The 21253-nt window shown below is 46.3% G+C and overlaps 1 protein-coding gene across 1 annotated transcript in view; it reads right to left on the reverse strand.

The window, feature by feature from the left end:
• LIMK2 (LIM domain kinase 2) overlaps nt 1–18150 on the reverse strand; it is a 19602-nt gene extending 1452 nt beyond the window's left edge. Inside the window, exons 1-14 of the mRNA XM_009888580.1 lie at nt 18049–18150; nt 12840–12975; nt 11456–11565; nt 11017–11205; nt 10461–10566; nt 9369–9565; nt 8453–8639; nt 5924–6010; nt 5065–5196; nt 4740–4796; nt 4494–4559; nt 3493–3667; nt 2021–2076; nt 2–96 (exon numbers count right to left, since the gene is read on the reverse strand). Of these exons, the coding sequence (XP_009886882.1) occupies nt 2–96; nt 2021–2076; nt 3493–3667; nt 4494–4559; nt 4740–4796; nt 5065–5196; nt 5924–6010; nt 8453–8639; nt 9369–9565; nt 10461–10566; nt 11017–11205; nt 11456–11565; nt 12840–12975; nt 18049–18101 (1646 nt within the window). The 5' untranslated portion in view covers nt 18102–18150. The remainder of the gene's footprint in view (nt 1; nt 97–2020; nt 2077–3492; nt 3668–4493; nt 4560–4739; nt 4797–5064; nt 5197–5923; nt 6011–8452; nt 8640–9368; nt 9566–10460; nt 10567–11016; nt 11206–11455; nt 11566–12839; nt 12976–18048) is intronic.
• Nucleotides 18151–21253: the final 3103 nt, after the last annotated feature.

Raw genomic sequence — 21253 nt, forward strand, 5'->3', positions numbered from 1 at the left:
AGCAGGAACAAACTTTTCCCAGAACAGCTTGACGTTAAGGCCAAAATCCAGTGTGCGTGGGAGACAGTCTGGGTCAGCATAAACCTGGCCTATGATCTAGGGAAAAATGAGAGGAGCACTTAAGTACAGCGACAGTTCCAGAGTGTTAACAGGGAACTTCAGCATTGGGCAGAAGCTCTTTCAAGGTATTAGGATGCGAAGGAAAGAGCAGAAACACTGTTCCTCCTTTCCACTGGGGCTAGTTACACAGGGCAATGAGCAAAGCACTGCATAAAAACTTCACATGAAACTTTTTCAAGACCTGATGATATGGCCGCTGTTGTGAAGGAAGGCTCAGACGCCTTCTCTTTCTCCCCAGGGTCTCCAGTAGATACAGGCTGAGTATCTCTGAAGATACCGGATGATGTCTACTGCCCAGGGAGCTCGACAGTGTCTTGCTGCTGGGTCAGCTACTGTGCTGTATGCTGCTAGGCACGACACAGCCCCTCCTGACTGCAGGTAATCAACATAACCTGCATCACCATCCCATCTCTCCCCTCTCACACAATCTTACTGCACCACCAGCAAAGCTCCTCTGTCTACAGAGCCTGTCCTAAACAATGCTGTGAAGTCAACAGCGCCACAAATTCTGAGTTGCTGTTACTGGCAGATTCAACCCCATCCACAGTCAGAGGGTAGGGGTGGAGAAAAGAGCCACCACAACCAATGCTCAGGAGTTTGCAGGCGAGAGCCGGTACAGGAAAGGGCTGGGTGGAACAGAGAGGAGCTCTGCCCCAGCACTCAGAAGTCCCAGTGCTCATCACCTCCTGCCCTAGGGGACTCAAAGTGTAATAAGAGGGAAGGAACCCACAGCGGAGAGCTGTGGAGTGATCTGGACTCAGACAAGGTCAACGGCAATACAGACTCTCACATGGGGAAGAGTATTAGGTTTAAAGCCTCAGTGGGTATCACAAAAAGGGTGTTATTTATAACCACCCAGGCTTTTCTATGCCAATAACTCAGCAGGACAACCACATCCTGTAACTAGACAGTGGAACGCCCATTATGTACTTTGGCAGAGTTATTTCCTTATCTGTTTCACTGTGTAACTTCTTTTTTTAGCATCTTTATTTTGGCGACAAGGAAAATTTTCAAATGCTACTACCCTTTTATTTGTCTTTTTTTTCTAGATGAAACAATTGTTTTAATCCTGCATACAGATTTTTCAAGTTCCTAAATCTATCACTCACAACCACAACATTCTCTGAGAGGAGGGCCCAGTGTAAACAGAGCTCCAGATGAGGCCGCAAAGATTAATGCACAGATATTTTCTTTGTCCCCTTCATCTAAGCACTGAAGATGAAACTGTGCTGGTCTCCCCTGGTGTTCCTACAGCTGCTGTGTTATCCGTACACATAACACCCCACGTTTAATCTGTACTTCTACTGTCTTACACACCTTTTAAACTGAAAATACCTTGTCCTTTTTGAGTGATGCTCTTTGCTCTGCAGACAGAAAAGCCTAACAGTAAGACTATGCATTGGCTCAGAGATAAACTAAGCCAACAGACTGCAAGGTGCAAGATTCATTAATCAACCTGCAAAAAGGTTTCAGTTTCCCCTTCTTTGACCTGAAGTGCCAACCACAGTGGAGGCCCTGAATTTGCTGAGATTACAGAGCTGCTTGTTCTTTTAGTGAGGCAATAGAAAAAGTATCTTAGGGAATATGTCTATTTTCAAATGGATACCAGGGCTCAATCAGAACTTGAAGGACTTTTTTACAGCTTCTCTCAGTCCAGGAGGAACCTCTGTATTTCTTTCAGTCCAGGAAGAAATTCTCTCTGGGACCAAGAAGTTACAAGCCAGTGACCTTCCTTGAGGGAACAGGGGCAGGGTAAGCTTGTACTCCCAACCTAATTCACTGTGCTGTTAGGTCACAGACTGCACACTCGGACACAGAGATCTGGCTGATACAACGTGTGCAAGGAGATGGCAATGGGGAAGAAGCCCATTAAAGATGCCACGTAATGTCCTGGTCTTACCTCACAGAGAACAATCCCAAATGAAAAGATGTCCACTGTCTCATCGTAGCTCTGTCCTGGAGGAAACATAAAACATTCAGCTCTGTGACAGACAGATTCTCATCCAGCTATTCCAGGAGCTGCCAGCCCAAAGCTTAACTAAGCCTGTTCCCTGGAAGGCTCCAAAACAGGAGACAAAGCAAGGCTTAAATCTGAGCAGGTCAGTTACCCCAAGATATGTACACCAACTGCATCTTCCTATTTACTGCCATCACGTATTTTAACCCCACTTCTTTCTTCTACTGGGGAATTAAAGGACATCACAGGGCAGCCTTGTGTATCAGAGGTCTAAGCAAATGGTAAGGATAACCACGGAAAGCTGCTGCCCATTCCCATTGATTGCTGTTCTAGTGCATCTCTACTGTGCACTGAGTCAGTGCTGAGCTCCCCCAACAGCCAGCGAGTGCCCAGTCCCTGCTGCAGTGACTGCAGAGATAATAAATTACACACTAGCAGCACTTTGAATCTGGAAAAGCAGACTGGCTCCAGCATGCCATTATCAGCTTACAGACACGCCCCTCCCAAGCCAATATCTGGTAAACAGCCTTGCTTTCAGAGGTGATGTCAGACTCCGCTCCTGCTGTTGTCTTGACAAATGCCAGGTCTGAGACAGGCTCTGAAAAGCAGCCTCAGGCTCCAGTAGGGCCTGTAAGCCTTGAGAGAAGGAAAACAGAACAGCACACAAGAAAGCAACATGGAGAAGAGTTGAGTTGGGAGAGAAGAGCCAAGTCCTCCCTTCCCTCATGGACTCTATGTTGGACAATACTGATACCATGGCCAGCCAGACTGCCCAACCTGGTCAGACAGACCTGCTCATTAGGAGGAAACTGTATCCGTTGTATTTCACCTTTACCTCAACTCCTGCAGGGGCAGTTTTTCCCCTAAGGGACATAGTTCATCTTTAATGCAATTGAGGGCTGCGTGCCAAAAACCGGATTTCCCTGCACTGGGACAACTCCCACCCCAATTCTGAGGCTTCAGCAAAACTGGCAGCAGATGGCTTCTCCCTGGATCTACGCAACAGCACACGTAAGCCTCATCCTGGAGTTTAATGATTCCCTGTCTCAAGGGGCAGTTCCAAAGCATGAGGCTATAATAGAAACTGATCTCAGGTTCAGTCTTATTTCAGGCCTCTTGTCTTCCCCATTATCTGGATCATAGCAAGTTTAGGTCTGTTGCCCTCCTGAATAATCTTGCTGTCGAGCCAAAAACATTACCTCAGCTGGTACAAAGGCTTATCAGGTCAGGTACTGCAAGAGAAGTGCAGCTAGGGTACCTGTGTGTATAAATAAGCTTGCATATTAGCAGGTCTAAAACCATAGGCTCTAATAGGTTTGATTGTTACTAGGGGCCAGAAGCTTTCAGTAATCCTATCATCCCTACACCTTGTGCCAGGCTGTCTCCTCACCTGCACCCTGGTATCAGGATCTTACCATTCAGCATCTCTGGGGCCATCCAGTATGGGTTGCCAACCACCGTGTAGCGCTTCTTCCTGTCACTCTTGCGTAGGGTTCGTTTCTTGGCAGACGGCTTCTCTAAAGTGGGCTTTTTTCTTTCCTCCACAATCAGCCGAGACAGGCCAAAGTCAGCCACCACCACCGTCTTATCCTACACAAGGGATTTAGTACAAGCCACTGATTTCTCTCAGCTCCCTTCAGGAACAAAGTGGTGGTAATTCTTGTTCACTATCCACCACATTGTAAGGGCAACTATCAAGGTTTCCTGCAGCCAGATGAGTGTAGCAAGCTGTCCAGACAGGTGTAAGGCATCCAATTGCGATCCCAACTCATCATTTCCTCTCTTTATTCTCTTACTTCCTGTGTGGTTGCTAACACTAATCCCATCAATTTGGCTTTACTTGCAAGGGCAAAACTGGACCTCTCCTTTCAGACCTTCCTATTCTACTTGGCTGGGAATTAACTTAGACTTTCATCCTGGGTCATTTGAAGCCTGCATGCTAGTCTTGTATTCCAGCCAAGTGAACAAGGGCAGGCTTGAGGGAATGAAGCTACACAAAAATCTTGTGACCTAGCATTTCAAAAAGAGCACACACATCTGCAGACACCCGCGCACTTGTCTGAATCCTGAGTGTCCATAAAGAGAGTCATCAAGTGGTTAAAAGAACAGAAGCAGCTGGAGAAAACATCTCATAGTTGGGATAAGGAACCGAGCTGTACCAACTCTCTACAGCTCTCGTGACTTAATAGGAGATGCTATCACAGGAAAGCGGGTAAGAGAACAGAATGAAGAAACGGTGAAAACTAAAGCAGTCTGGAAAATCCTATGTGAAGATGAAGCTCCCTTGTTTAGGACACTAAAAGCCTCTCTGAAGTCAGTTCCACCCTGACAAAAGAGGGAACATCATGCGGAGAAAACCCAGGGAGGAAGATGGGGAGGGGAGCAGCATGCTGTGGGGAACAGAGGTGTAGCTCACCAACTTGATTAGGCAATTGTGTGAATTCAGGTCTCTGTGAATGATGCACATGGAGTGCAAGTAAGCCTGGAAACAGAGGGAGAAAACTTGGTGTTAGGGGTTCCCAGGTGAGTATGTCCCTTCACATTTACAGACCTCAACAACCAGTTGCTAGCAGTCAAGGGAGCATCCACAGCATTGCCCTCCTGAAGCAGCTAACCCCGACCCTGGAGTTTTGCTCTGTGACGAAGGGACAGTCAAACTCACCATTCCAGAGGCAATTCCTTTGGCAAAGCTGACCTTCTGCTGCCAGGGAAATGGGTCCTGAAAGACAAGTCCTCGATGGTCAGGGACTATCTTACCAGCCAGCTGGTGACAGCAATTGCTCCACAACAGAGACTTGCAGCAGTCAGAGAAAGATGATACTGCCCCAGGAAGAAGTGTTTCCTGCCTCAGGCCACCCACAGCTAAGAAGCAGCTTTTCCACACAGCTCCAAAGGAGAAGACTAACAACAAACACCATAAGGCTGCTACAACCAACAACACACCGTCAGCCTCATTGAGTAGAAGTCTACCAGGCTTCCATACTCACCGCATTGCGGAGGAAGTCTTTCAGGGTACCCCCCTCAATGTACTCAGTGAGCAGATTCAGCTTCTTGTCCTTGTACAGTACACCGATGAACTTCAGCACATTGGGGTGATCCAGGCTGCGCATCACTTTCACCTGGGAAGCATAGACATCACACCCCAAATAAGAGAACGGAACAAGTCCTGATGGTGACAAGCACTCCAATGCTGGAGGTCCCCTCCAGGGATCACAAAGTACACTCAAACCCCAACCTTGAGGCAGTCAATCAACTGTTGCCTCTTCATTTTCATGCTGTGAAATTAACCTGATCTTAGTCTTTAAGGAGAGCACATTTAAGTTTGGCTAACTTTTAAGAGACAGGAGCACTCCAGGGCAGCTATCCGGTCTGCACTGCACGCGTCAGGGCTGGAATAGCAGCGTCAGGTGTTTAGGGAGCTGCCTTTAAGCTAAATCTGACTTTGAAAAACATGGTAGGCAGCCACCAAGAAAATAGTTTAGCTTAAATACAGCAGGAGTCTTAAGTATCTTACAAATATTTGCCCTTATCATTTGTATTTATGCACAAGGCTCAAGGGATAAGTCCTTTATGTATTGCACAGCTCAATTTACCTCAGACTCAGGCTGCTTTATATCACTGAAAAATTAATGAACTGGGAGCTGAAGCTGTGTCTGTTGCTCAGTGTGAGTCACAAGTCACTGCAGCAAACACTCAGCTCATGTCAGCTTTTCCCTGTGTGATGTCTCCCTCTTCAGCACCTTGATTCCTGCCAGGTTGCTGGCATGATCACTGTCTCTCTGGAGAAGATGGAAGAGTGTTCCACCACACTACTGGCTCAGAAGCTTTTTGAAATCTTGCTCCTACCTCTGTCAAGAAAGTCTTCTGTGTTTCTTCATCACAACGAATCAGCTCCTTCATCACCATCACCTTTCCTGTTGCTTTGTGAGTCACCTGGTAGAAACAGAAACCACAACTACAGGCAAGGTTCAAGAATACATAGCTCCAATGCTCTTGCAACTCTTCTGAAAGAGAGGGTAACATTCCCCTCCATCCAGAGAGAAATACAGATGGGAGAAAATTCAGACCCCAGGGATCTGCAGAAAACTGTATAAAATTTCTCCTTTCAGAATTCAGCAAAGATTCTGTACATGAAACAGAAACTACCTAAAGCTGATAGAGGATCATACCAAGAGATCAACAGCATCCCAAGAACCAGAGCTGAAGTGTCCATTTCGGGTAGCATAGGGTGGAGCACGCACACAGGCTGTCAAAGCCTCTGAAGGCATCAGTTCCATACTTGTGCACGCCTCGAGTTCCCTTACAGAAAGTACTTGCCCAGCGTGATGCTCACTGTTTGTACACAGACCCTAACAACTACATTCTGTATCAGCACGGGAATCAGTGTTCACTTGCATCAGAAACCAAACCAAACAACCCAAAACTGCATTACTACACGATTTGCGTTTGTGGGGACTCTGAAGCCTGATGGTTTCTGATGAGCTTATCAAACTTACTCATGTGCAAGCAGAACTGGGATGTGCAGGCTGTTCAGTTAAGGCAGAAAGCAGTTATTTTACCATGCTCCTTGGGAGCAGTATACTGCTGCCTGCAAGGAATATCCCAGAATGGTGGCAAACACACAGAAATCCACCATAAACATCAGGTAATAAATCTCCTGGCTCTTGACACGGAAAGCATTTTCAGTTCCTCAAGCGCTGTTTGCCTGTACCCAACTAGTTCCTGGCATTTTTCTGTGTTCTAGAGGTTTCCTTTAACCAGCTTTGCCTTGCTTGTGTGGGGTGCATGAGTGAGTAGAAAAGGTCCAAATTCTGATGAGCAGGTTTTCCTGGAAATCCTTTCCCCTCCAGTTGCTTAACTTGGACAGCTCAGTCTCCCTAAGATCTCCAGGTAACTAAACAACCACCTTCTCTCTAGGAACAGAAGGAAACTATTCTGACCAGATACAGTACTTGTTGCATCAAAACCAGTCAATCTGAAGCTCAAGAAAGATGTCGCTTTTTTGCCTCATACCCTTTCAAATAAAAAGCCTTTCAGAAAACCTCCAGAACTGCAATCCAGAACACAAGATCCAGTTACAGTTTTTAGGAAGCTTATGAGCTTTTGCAAACACTGTGGCACACTAGTTCTGTTTGGAACCATAGGACATAGCAAGGCTGATATAGGTGGAATACAAATGCATGGAACACAACAGAAGCAAGAGTACAATATTCTTCTGCTCCTGCCTGAAATCAAGCATCCGTATACAAGTAGCGAGCCAGGGAACACTACACATTTCAGCCAGGGACATGAAAGCCAGGGACATCTAATACCCAAAGATAAAGGGAAGTGAAAAGACAAAGACAAGACAAGGCTAGGTGGAATTCTTAAGCTGACATACCAGCAAAATTGAAACAAGTGTCATTACGAAACTCTAAGAGGGCAATTTTAACTCCCAGAGCATGCACTAGAACAGGATGGCTATCGGATAATTTAGGCAAAAAAGAAACACCTTTGTGCCATTAACTGCGGGGACGCAGATGACAAAAGCATGCGACAGAGGAAAGGTTCTGCTTACCTGGACCTGTTATTTCTCTACGAGCAGAGGAGAAGAGAAATATGCTCATTAGTATGGATCAAAAGCATTGGGTTTGTAGTACTGGCTCACCACCTCCCATGGAAGCATGAGATGAACATGGTGGCTGGACACCTGAAGTTTATACAGGTGTAAGGAGAGAAGTCCCATAGCATGGTGAATAGCAATCTGAGTGCCGAGGAGCCAGAGGAAGCTGCCCCCTGATGCTGTCAGGGATGCCAGGACAGGAGCGGCTGAAGCACCTCCAGTCAAGACCGGAGAGCTTAAATACAAGAGAACTGCTATTAATGGAGATTTTAATCGCGAGAGTCACACAAGGCCTGACCACTAGCACCACACTGACGAGCCATTTAGGCTCTGCTGGGGGTTCAGAGATGGTCTGGCAAATCCCCAAGCATGCCACACTAAGGGTGGGTGAGAAATGCTGTCCTGGGGAGTTGAATGCACCTCTTCATAAGAAAGATGCTCCTAAGAGAAAGTGTAGCTTGTTCCCCATTCTCTCCACCTCACCCAGGTGGTCACTGTGACACAGGCACTCTGAAGCAATAAATCTTACTCGAGAGATAAGTATGTATGGCCAAGGTTGACGTTCAAAGGGGTCAAAGTCAAAGCCGCCTGCAGCCAGAGACACTCATGCTCAGGGAATGAAACAGAGAAAAGGATCTCACTGAGCAAACCAGGTGAGTTCCAAGACCAATCAGCAGGGCAAAGGCCACTGGGACAGTGGCAAAGGATCCCCAGACAGGCAGACATTGCTGTAATCAAAGCAAATGAGATCAATGTTTGGGGACCTCCCTCACCTTGATTGCTTGTCCAAAAAACCCTTTTCCTAGTACTTCGCCATGACTCAGGTCACAGGGCCGGAAGATTTGCTGGGAGCAGCTAGAAGAGGAACGTAGGGATTCAGAGCGACTGATGTCACGGCTCAGAAGGAGTGGTTCCTTTGGAGAACTGGGGCCAGGAGACTTAGAAATGCTGTTACTTCGCCTAGAAAACAAAGGAGAGAGGAAGATCAGGGAAGCTGCTAGGAAACTTCTGGTCCAACGTATCCTATCATTAGCTCCTAAGGGACCGGTTTCTAGATGTGCTTCAGTGCTCTTCATATCTCAAAAGCCAGATGCTCTCCCAGCACTGGGGAAGCTCTTTACAAACCTAGAGCAGCTTCCAAGTCAGAGCTGCCTAACACCACCACATCTCCTCCACTGTTAGTCAGAGGTGGAGCTCTGTGAACAGGAGGAGGAAGCTGTGAAGATGCAGCACTTGCTAGCTCTAAACAAAGATTAAAATACTGGTAAATGACTAAATGAGCAACTGCGTTCCCCAGTCTAGGAAGACAAGATTTTTCCCACATTCCAGGTCTCAGCCATATTCCTTTTAAGGACACATTCTTCCCCAGCCATTTAAGGCTGGTAGAAGACTGACCTTTACATTTTCTAACTGTAAAACTTCGTATCTTTTCTATGTTAAAAGTAAAGGTCCTTATTTTCATTAAGGAAAGTTTGCCACCCTGAAAGGGAATAGAGAGAATACATGTCAACAGCATAATCTAAAGCTCTCCACTGCTTTGCCAATGCTTTAAACCAAGGCTCATATCACAGATGAGTCATGTCACTGCGGTCATTTGCAACCACAGGACCTAGGGACAGAGCAGCCCAGCCAGGTAGCACAGGGCAAAGGCAAGCCAGGTCAGAGGCAGCAGCGCTTCCAAGTCTTTACCTGAGGGAGCGCCGTCGGAGCGTTCCTTCCAGATTCTCCTTGATGTCCAGTGGAGAGAGGGAGTGTGGGGAAATGGGTGGCTTTATGTGGGTGGGAAGACGGGAGTCCAAACGAAGCCTGTCTAAGCGTTGCGAGACAGGGTCGTGCTCTATCAGCAGTTGAAGTGTCTGGCTTGTCTTGCGAATCAAGTCCTCCACCTGCCATCAAACCAAAGGACAGGATGATAGCAGACAGGAGGAACACAAATGACAGGAGACAGAGGAGACACAGCAGAATGCCCTTCAGGAATCAAGAGTAGAGAGTTCAGTGAGATCACTGCATAGTTGTGGTTTAGTTGTGTGCACCACAGCTGTCTACCAGACAAATCAAACTAGCAACACAGAAGTTCCTTATGCTATCCAAATCCTTTCTGGTCAGCTACAAGTGACCAAACACTTTTTATTTTCCCTTTTCTGAGAAGTGTTCAAAAACCACACAAGCTTCCATCCTGAACAGTGCGGCAAAAAACAGCTTTGCAAAAGCTACATGGAGATTTCTCTGAGATGTCTATTGTGCTCCTAACGTTCTCTTCAGCACCAACAGTAAATAAAACCATTGCATAGTGAAGGTAATGGTGGTCTCAGTACACTCTTGCAGCATCACCTGATATCTGTATCAAGCATTTACTTGTAAATACAGACATCGAATACTTCTTTTTGCAATGGGAAACTCATCCCTAGGATCAGCTGAGCCTTTGTCTGTTGGCAGTTGCCTCTAAAAGGATCAGAACAGTGGCCTTCACTAGTAAGACATGAAAAGTCTTCACAGCCTCTCTGTCCTCTGAGATTTCACAGCCCTACACTTTTCTTATTAACTCCCTTCATGTTTGAATGCTACAAAATCAGAACTGCATCCTAATTGCATTTCCATCTGTTACATTTTCCTCTTCAGCTGGAAGGGGTAGCAAAACTTGTCTTCATGTTTGTTCCCACTGTCGGCACGAGTACTATGGGTGTACACACACTGTATGTAGGGTGGGAGAACAGTGCTGAGAAACAGAAAAGCTGTAGGACGGCAGACGAGAAGGAGGCTTCCAAACAGAACTCTACCCACCTCCTCCACCTGTAATGTACGAATAGGAGCTCCGTTAATCTCCAGGATACGATCTGCAGGGTGGATGGCGTTTCGGACATCTGGGCTGATGTGCATCCTGTTAACTCTAAACATGGGAATTATAGTGTGCGTGGGAAGTCAGTTTAGCCAAAATTATAAAAAGTATTTGATCTCTGATGCTTCCCTTCACATTGGTATTCTGAAATAAAACAATGCTGATCTACCACCACAGGGAACTACCAAGTGCTTAGGTATGAGCTGGTTTGGGCAGAGCTCTTCATTTGCCCAATGGCAAAAACTGTTAGTCCATTACAATTCGCCAAGTGTTTTGTGTTCAATGAAGGAGACAGCACTGAGAAATAAATTATCAATTAAGTTCGTCACAAGAGTGAAACAGAGACCAAACACAAATGGCTGTTAGCCAACATATGTCCCTGTTGTGCCGAGACAGATGCCCTCAGCAGTTAAAGCAGCTGGCAGGACAGCAGCACTGCGGAATTTTTACCAGCTCCCTCTGCGCAGACAAGTACCTTGCACACTACTTTGTCATACTCACTCTTTCACCTGGACACCAGTGGCATAGCTGGAGCAGCCACCTTCAACAGACACGGAGAACCCCCTCTTGCCATCAGTAGCTGCTGGCATGGAAATGAGGGTCAGCGTATAAGGCAGCTGCTCACGTAGAGACTCAGTGGAGTGTTTTTCTATCATCGGTGTCAGCACAATCTGGTTATGGCATTTTCCACTAAAAGAAGTAAAGAAAGTCATTATGGCAGTGTCCTATCCCTCCCTGCCAAACTCACACTTTTAAGTTCTCTCATTGACCATAAGCTATAGTTCTAAGTGCTGACTCCATTCCTTCCTCCCTCCCTCAAAAGGCAGCTTCCTGGCACTCCCGAGCGCAGCATTTGGCGGAACCGCACTGAGCCAGCTGAACGCGGCTTACACATACATCAGGGAGCAACTCTGTGGCAAAGCATGCAGCTCCCTCTTACCAGTAGAGAGTGGAATGTTGCACCAGCGCGTAAGTGTCCCCATCTTCAATGATCACTTTGCAGCTCATACAAGCAAAGCACTCGGGGTGATACTTGTATTCGCCAGCCACCTACAGACAGAAAAGGGAGTAGCTTAGAAGGGCCAAAATCCATCAGCAGATGCAGCTACTGCTTTCGTCTCTAATTAACATGTTCATTCAGATCTCAAAGTCAAGTGGAGAGTTATATTAGTCCATTCTGCCTTTCCCGAACCCCATCCTTGGCACCTTGTTTGCAAAACTTCTCTGAAACAAACATGTCAACATGGAAAGCAAAGCTTGTGGCCCAGGAACCTCTGCTATATTTGGCAGCTGCTCAACTATCAAAAATAGTTGGTAGTCTGCTGCAGACTAGTAAACAAGACATTAAACCTTCCTGTTCAGTTGCTCTTGGCAAGATAACTAACGTTACGCCTGAATTAATAAAGCTGAAAGGGCTTTTTTTTTTGGCAGACAGGCAGCGCACAAATTCAGATACTTTACCAGCCAGCTGACAGAAAAAAAAGTGAGCTAAGACTGAGACAACAAAATACCTTGAAAGAATGTTTTTATTCATTGATCTGTTTTTCTATTTTTCTTATGAGAACTTCTCTTATTGACAGTATTTTGCAAAGACTTCTGGAGGCAATGAGAAATTATCTGCACTTTTCTCAGTACTTCCCTTTGAGGTGGCAATCGTATTACTGAGTACCGTGCTGCTTTTATTTAGGCCCTCAAAAATAACGGTTATGTTCCTTTCTTGACAGTTTTAAAGGTTCAATATTTGCAATGTTGTGGCAAGAAGGGGAACATGTAGGTGAGCTCCATATTATGCAGGCAGAGTTCAATGTTTCAAAGCAATTGGGTCTAATACTACTTCAAGACGCCATCAGCCAGAAAACCACTCTGGCCACAGTCCAGGTGGGACTCAGACAGCAACCTTCCCCAAAGCCAGAACCTGTTGCTTATCCTGAGCTGAGAGGTTTGACTCTGCAGTGCAGTGGAAAGTCACCCCATGGAGACACTGAGGCACCGTGCTACAGAAACTGAACAGATGTTCCCTTAATCACCTTTCTATTTCCCATGCCCGTGCATTTCAGCACCTTACTTTTGTGTTCATATGCTTCAGATCCTCTCAACTCCCAACTCCCTCCTTTAAGAGTTACCTCCATTCACAATTTTACTCTAACTAGAAGATGCACACAGAAGCCTCATTTCTAACCTCTGATTAGAGATTAGAGTAGCAAAGAGACTATTACCTTCAGTTTATTTGATTATCTGAATAGTTAGGGCAAGTCCCAACCAAGTTCAAGGAGTTGGAGACAGGCATGTCCCGCCTCCGGGCAGGAGTCCTTTAGCATCCTTACCATCACAGGTCCAGTCATCAGCAGAGAGCAGCCATGGCAGGACTCCCCAAACTTCCCCCAGTAGTCTTTGTGACAGTACAGCTTCCCGTCTTTCTCATAGTACCAGTTAGTGAGGGGATCCTGACATTCAGAGCACCTTGAAGGAAACAAAGGAACAAGGATCCAGTTGGCAACAAGTCACAAATCAACGGAAAAGCTCCTCTCCTACATGGAGAAAACTGACATTCAGCAGCAGCTCACCCGCAGCTCTTCTAGCTACGGGTGTACTAAACCCCTCCATTTTCCAATGCTTTTTCAACTGCAAATTAGCACCAAACCCAAGGTTTGTAAGGAGAGGTGGTATCAACCAATACAAAGGAAAAGACAAACTTCCGAAGTTTAAAACAAATCCCGTCCACTTACTAAAACACATCAGTAGGTTTACAAATTCTGCCCTATAAATTTTGCTCCTTTGCTTTCTCCCTCTCCCTGGATGCAAGCTTCCAGCTGCAGAGTTACCTAGCACACAGATAGCTCTGCTGTTTCTACTTAGTGTTTCTATAGCATCACACCTTCTTGTGCCAGAGCACCTGCCTCCTCAGCCAGTTTAGGAAGGGGGCAGAGAGGCAGGATCCACTTCCCTACGCAACGCAAAGCTGGTTGGTGCACCAACCTTTCTGGAAAGCCCTTCTATTCTTCTGTAAGGAGACCTCTCCCAAAAGGTCAACTGCAGCACTGTCCATTTGAGGGAGTTTTCGAAGCAGTTCATCCTGAGCTTCACATACTTACTGCATCCACCAATTAACTGTAATGAAAGTCCTCCACCTCTCCCCACCAATTGCTCTCCCTTTCCTTCTGCTGATGACAGTGCATGAAGAAAAAACCCACAACCAACCAACTGAAAAAACACCCAAACAAAACGATTTATCTTATTTCATGAAGGGAATCTCAAAATCCTTCACATGTCAGTGTCAGCTCCCATCTCAACAAGCAACCATTATCAATCCTCCATCTACACCACCCCCCCAAGAAACAAACTTCCCCCCCCAAAAAAACAAGGAAAAACATTCAGCAATTCTAGTGCAGATATCATTTTAGCAAATCACAAGCAGAACCCGGATCTTCAGGCTTGCTGAACACAAAATAATCCTGCCTCAGCAGGATGCACTGGGCAAGGGAGTTTAACTTCTGCAGCACGGAGGTGTGACTTAATGGAGAGATAAGACACAGACAGCAGTTGCATCACTAAAGATTATTCCATTAGCCCTGGGCAGCATGTTCTCAGACTTTAAAAGGAAAATTAGTCTGGTATTGGCTATTTCTGAGCACAGATTCCAAGGCAGGTTAGTGACCAATAACTGGTTCAAAGAAACACCTGGAGGATCAATGCCACCATCAGTACAATGCTTTCCCAAAGGCGGAAGGAAGAGTTTCTTCTGCCCCTTACCCTAACAATTGTCTCAGTTACTACATTGAAGCGGAACCCATTGCACGGCGGCGTGGGGCTTCCAGTAGGCACGTGCCCTCCTGGACAGCTGGCCTCTCCACAGCAGCAAGGGCCCTCAAGTCAGCTCGTGGCACTGGAGGTGCACTTTTTACACTCTCCCAGGCCTCAGATGAGAGCTACTGTTGACTTCACCTTTCACAAGCTTCCTGAAAGCTTATTTGTGCCAAAGACATTCCTTGTAAACTCCACCAGCTTGTAACGAGCGTGATGATATGCGAAGCTGGTCATGCTCCAACATGGAAAGAGTTACTTGCTCCGTGTCAGGAGACTGCAAAGCAACAAGGTGAAGCTGCTTGTAAGCAGCCTATGGTTTTAGGGGAAAACACACCTCATGAGGTATTTAGTGCCGTACCCTACCCTCAGGAAAGTTGCTTGTTCTAATGTATTTGGCTTTTATAGTGTTTGTTCTCACAGCTGAGGAGCTCCAAATTCTGCCCCCCCCTTCCTCAGTGACGGGAAAGAACTCCAGCACGTGCAACAGGCCCTGCCAATTCTGTCTGAGGCAGGGGGAGCAGCAACTTCACATTGCTATACATGGTGCATGCATCATTACAGCCTCAGCCTTGGGGCACTGTCATGGTTACACCCTGCTCATGGTATGCAAGAGACCTAGAGGGCATTGCAATGCATTTTCCCTTCAACCACTAGCCTTTGGCTTTCATTTGCAGTAAATACCCCACGCTGAATGATCAAGTAGGTGAGTGGGAGGGAGAAAAGAACAAGTGGAGACTAACAGCAAAGATTTCTATCACCTTGTGGCAGGAACATCTGGCACAACAGCATGGGCAAATCGGATCCCTCAGACTTATCCGAGTTCTGTGTGCATGCCTGTACCAGTGTGTGCTCCAGGAGTGATTACATCTTCAAACAAGGAGCTGTGACCAGACCTGCACTTGGGATGCAGACAGCAATACTGGAGACTGCTCCACCAGGACTTCAAGATCTGTCTTTCTGTAAGTTCTTTCCAAGCAGGTGGGTTATTTATTCATTTGTTTTTAAGCACAACACCTTCCCTTCCTCACCCCTCTTCAATTTCATCTTGAACCACTCCTTTTTCTCCCTAAGAAAATCTAAAATTTCTGCAAAAGCAATACAACTGCAATTTTGGTTAGATAGGCTCCAGAGGATCACGTGCGCTTGTCTTCCCTTTACCTTTCTCCTACTTCTTCAGTTTGATTCCAACCTTACAGCACTTTGATTAGTTTGCTTCCATCCGGAAATAAGCACTGGTATCTAATTTGCAACACACCCATAGCAAAATGAAGGTGAGGGGGTGGAGCCAGCAAGCAGTCAGTTCTTTGCTATGCAATTAAACAAATCTGGGCAGGACAAGTTTGCAGCTTAAGGCTCAGCACCCCACCCAGGGCAATGAGGCAACAGGAACAAAGCAACCAGCCCCAGAGAGGCTAGATGCTGGTAATGGGTCTAACTGGCTAGTTCGTTAATCACTGCCCGCAAGAGGACATGGCTACAGTCCGTATGGCCAAGCAGCACCTTCTGTTATTTACCACGCGTTCTGTGATGTAGAAAAGGCTTTACATTTGTCAGGTGTGGACTGACAGCACACATGTATAGTTTTAAGGCTGTTTCAACTGTTTCAGTACCTTCACCCAAATGATAAAGGCAGCACGTGATAGTTCCACATGACCCTCTGAAGAGCTATGTCAGAATTTTATCACAGAAGACACAAGAGATACCACTCCTTCCTTTCCCCCCTCACTAGAGCACGTGGCATTGCAGCACTGCCACTGCCAGGGCTCACATCAGCTGAGACAGGAATACAATTACTTCTAGAGGTATTAAGCAAGCTAATCTTTGTCAGTCTCCACAACCAAAAGAAAGGAAGATTTCTTGCTCCTCTGTCTTTTATAGATTAGAAACCGCTAATCTTCTCCTAGATGATTTGCTGTTCTTATTACAGAGTAACAACGCATGGTAATCAACGTTCTTGGAGGACTGGTAACAGCCATACTTCACGTGTTTCCTCTTGCTGCCCAGCCACCATTTTCAGAGCTGCAGAGCCCTGCTCTGATTACAGTCCCATACATTATGATTCCTCGATTCCCAGCCTTGGTTAAAAAGAATAAATTAATCTGCCTCCCATAGCCATCCTCCAGGAACCTCAGGCAGCATCTGGGTGCAGTGTTCAGCACTAATGCTCTGTAGCACAGCAGGTGTAGAAAGAGTTCACAAATCCTTGCTTGATGGCTACTTGGTTTTGGCGGGGGTGGTAGGAGGATCAGGTCACAACAGGTAACCAGCCTGGTTTTCAGCAAGATGGAGATTCAATTGATGTGCCATCTCTTTTACATCTAAAGGAAAGCCAATACCCTCATGGAAGCAAAGACTTCCCTGGCACTGAGGAGACAGATCCCTTTGAGAAGGGCTCATTAATAAAATCTACCCCCCACACACCCTGTCAGGCTAGATCAGTTAACGCTAGACAGGCTCAAAAGAGCTGTGGTTCCAATTCTGCAGGCAGGGCCGGGGAGAGGACAGTCACGCAAACAGAAAGCTGCAGAATAAAACAACCCCAGCTTGTAGCTAACTCAAAGGCTTCTCACTCAGACTTAGCAGAAGTGTGTGTGCACTGGCTATATAACAGACACTAGAAAAGGAAGAACAGATGCTAGAAAACAAACCAAATACAAGAAAACAGAGTGTTTAAGCTCTGGCTATGCAAAACCATTTCCACACACTTCAGAGAAGGTGTATCTATGGCTTAGCAAGGTGCCCTGCACATATTACAGATAATGAACACCTGCTCACTTTCCTTCTGAAAGTGGATGCTGTTTCAGAAAGTTGCCCAAAGACGCTCAGCAATTGCACAGCAGTATTTACTTCTACCCTACATTGTTTTAACAAAAGGCTCCTTGCTCCCAAATCAGTACAACAGTGTGTTTGCAGGAACAGGATCAATAATGAGCAAATCCGAGCGGAGGGGAATAGGAGAGAGACAATGAAACTGCAAGCCTTGCCTTTCCCCATCCGCTCACCGTATCAGCACATCAGTGTCAGTCACAATCCCGCCTGTGTTCAGCCCCACCAAGTTTCCACTATGGAGATGTAACGCAATCAAAGCCTTATTCTGTAGCTATCACCTTTCTCAAACCTCATTTGTTCAATTGGACCAAGAATGGTTGTTAATATAAACAAAAATATCACAGGAGAAGAATCCTTTCCATGTAAGGGAAGTGTGCTGCTTGTCCCTAGTTACCTGCAAAGGACCCGATTTCTGTGCTCAAACGGGATTATGCACTGCCTCACTGCAGATTACATCACCTTGAACTCGCAACGGCACACCTCACCTCACCCTGCGCTATGCCCAAGCACAAGTAGCTTTGGAAGAGATAAGCAGCAGCAGCCTCAGTTATCTCATTCCCCTGGCAGTGGAGGAAAGCACAGGGGCATGGGGCAAAGTGGCATGCGTAGTGTTGCTCTGAAAGGAAGGGAGCCTGCTTGCCCAGGCTTCCCAGACACAGCCTCACAACACAGGTGCCGTTCCCTCGTACCAGAGAGCTGCAAAGAGGCTGGTAATAAGAATCTTCCCCGCCTCCTCCTCAGAGCAAGACAGGATCCCAGTCTGAGGCCGGCTGTTCCCAGCACACTAGCACTGGACTCATTCTTCACGCCTTGCATGCTAACTGCTTATGATAGCGTTACGGGGGGCGGGGGGGGGAATGACACTTTGAAGATCCACTGCTAATCCTGCGCAAGACTTACCGAAAGGGATCCTTGGGAGCGAAGTAAGCTGGGGCAGACAAGTAACTTCCCATCTTCAACACTGGATAAACCGGCTCAGCCACAAACTCGTCCAACTGCCTCTGAACAGCTCTGTTCTGCCAACATGGCAGCAGCCAGTGCTCATTTAATCTTGCGCTGATTCAGATACTTCACCTCTCTTTGAAGCTGCCCAAGGAATGCCAGGTCTCTCGGCTGCTCATTCCTTTTCAGATTTTTCCTGGCTCCCATAGCTATAACCATCTTCTCCTGCACTCAGCGGCGGCGGCACCCTTGGGAAGGATAGAATAACTGCTAACCAGGCTAGTTGGACATGCTTCTGCAATAGTTCTTGCGAGCTCTGCTGCCTGCTAACTATTGTCAAGTTTTCCCTTCTCTGGTTCCACCCAAGGGTGGGAGGGGAGGAGGAGCCATTGCAGGAGGACTGCGTGTGGCTACAGAGGCTGAATAAGCTCTGCTTCTTCACAAGGGGTGGAGCTTTGATCCAAAGAGGGGCTGCGTTAATAAGTGCTGAAAGATAGCAGCTTTTGCCAAAGCAAGAGCCAAGTGCGTAAACGTGAAACTACTCTTTGCAGCAGTGGCACAGTCTGATGGAGAAGTCAAGGAAGGCAGAGCGTGACAAAGACAACTAGCCACATCTCCAAACACATCAAATTAGTATTTACTACATACCTTCCTAAATCCCTCCCTGTGGGGGGTATATACTACTGCCACAGTACTCACAATCTGTTCATCCTCTTGCAGGAGGTAACTCACAGTGTGTGCTTCATCCAAGGAAAAGTAACTTTCTTTCCAACACTGTTTTAACAGAGATCATTGCAATCCTTTAACCTAAACTTCATCTCCTGAAGGGAAGCTGAGAAGTATAAATCAGCACAGACGAGTACTCTCTCCTGCTTGCAGCACATGTAGTTATATCATTTAGCCTGCTCTGAAGCCAAGCATGATCTCTAGTGGCCTAATCAGCTAAAGCTGTTTGCAAGACACTCAGAAATGCAACAAACATATGCTGCTGCACTGAGCCCTCCCATTTTTGTACAGTCAGCAAAGCCTGGCGTGCCTGAACACAGCCTGAAAATCATGTTGTGTTCCAGAGGCAAGAATACTCAAATGTGCTTTTACTGGAGATGCTCGTCTCAGCTGGCATATTGTTTGAAGGACGCTTGGGGCTGGGACAAGGCAGTCTTGGCTGCAGATTTGACAGCTGCTGCTCGCTGTTGAAGTAAGCAGAAAGCCAAGCAGCCTTTTGGGTTGTTTTTTCTTGTTTTTTATCTTTTGACTTTTAATAAGCAGCCACCTTTCTGAAAAAAATAAATCATCATTTTCACCCATTCAGTGCAGTTGCTAAGCCTGGCTGTAACAGTGCAGTGAAGTTTCGTGCTGCAGAGCCCGATGTGGTTGTCCATTCCAGCACGGGTCTAATTCCTTCTGACATTTCACACAGCTCTACTGGAAGCGGCAACACGGTGAGTCTGTGTCTAGGAATGCACTCTGGTCTCCCACATTCTCTATATGTTGCGTGCTGAAAATGGGCCAGCACTCACAATCCAAGGCTTCCCTGGCCATCGGCAGCCCCCCCACCACAAACACATACCCCAGCCCATGGCAGAGCCCCTGCCTGCCCAGCATCACCTGCAGACAAAAGCTTCCCCCCCACAATTCTGCTGCCATGGGCTGAACTCCCTCCAAGGGGGATTCCACGTGACCTCATAAATCCCAACTCTTCAGACAAAACCTTTGAAGATTTGATCCACAGATGTGATAAGCAGCCAGCTAGTCTGTGAATGAAGCCAGGAGATAAAGCCTAACTTCAAAGTAATAAAAACCACCCAGACAGCTAAGCAACTGGGAAGGGATTTTGTTTGAGACTTCCTTAAAGCCAAAGGACACATAGTCAAATGTCTATTTAAACAGGAAACATCTTATCAAAATGATTTTACTTTTGCAGCAAGCCCCAGCAGCAGCCAGTGAGTTACTTTTTCCTTCACAGAATTCCCTTGTTATTTCTTGCCTTTTTTATTGTCTCTATGACCTATTTAAGAACACAATAGCTCTGATAAAAGGGCTCTGGAAAAGGTGTTAATGCATTCATACATTCTAGATCTGAATTCCTGCCAGAATGACTACTTCAAAAATGCTGATAAACAGGTGTAGGGGGGGACCTTTTCTATGTAATTTTACTGATACCATCTCTGAGGGCCAAAATGCACCAAAGCAAATTTCTTTTTCAGCAGTTGAAGTCAGATATCGGCATCTTCTCTCTTGCAAATGCTGACAGCATTTCCACTACAAACATGTAGCCATCGCAGGGGGTTGCTTTCCTTACTATGGTTCAGAATTGTAGAGTAATTTTTGTCAGAAAGAAGCCTGAGAACTATAACTAGCAAATAAAAAGGCACAAATGAAAAACCTCCACAATGACAAAACATGAAACTTATTGGAAATTGAGTCGTAGCCATTACAGTTTTAGTTGTTTACAGGGGTTAGATCTCGACACCCTCTTTAACACACAGTTCATGCTGTCCAACAGCACATCTACAGACAGACGCATTGCTCAGCACATCCGCCAGCCCTAAGATACACACATTTATCCTGGCACCGACAGGCGCTTCGGTATGTGTGGGACTGGTATAAGCTGGGGGAGAGGCATCTATCTGCTCGATGCCTGAAGAGACTGCAGCAAGTCTTTGTTTCGGCATGGGCGCAGTTTGGAGGCATTCCAAATACTTCAGTACAATCCCAACACCTCATTGTATTTCCAAGGCACTTACACGTAACACGTGCTTTGCTGCTGTTTAAAGACAGAGTCAGCTCCTGAAACTAATACGGTTTTGATATGCACGTACCTCTGAGCGAAAACTCTTGTGCACAGCCCTTGAGGAAACTAAAATGAACAGTGAGGCAGAGCTCATCTCCATTACTGCATCTTACTTCTAAGCAGCGGCAGAACTTCAGACCAACACGGTGATGCCTTCTCAGTACTTAACAGCACTGAGCACAACATTAGGATGGAGATGGAATTTTTTTCACCACCATACCTGCCTAATGGCTGCAGACCTGAATATGGGCAGGCTGAGAAGCAAACCAAAGAAATTGAACCTACTGGAACTTCACAGATTATATATGGTTTTAGAAGCAGTGACTTCTGACCTGTAATGCAGGACAGATGGCAGTAAGACCAGCACTT

Source organism: Charadrius vociferus, unplaced genomic scaffold (assembly GCF_000708025.1).
Source record: "Charadrius vociferus isolate BGI_N301 unplaced genomic scaffold, ASM70802v2 scaffold917, whole genome shotgun sequence".
Classification (NCBI taxonomy): domain Eukaryota; kingdom Metazoa; phylum Chordata; class Aves; order Charadriiformes; family Charadriidae; genus Charadrius; species Charadrius vociferus.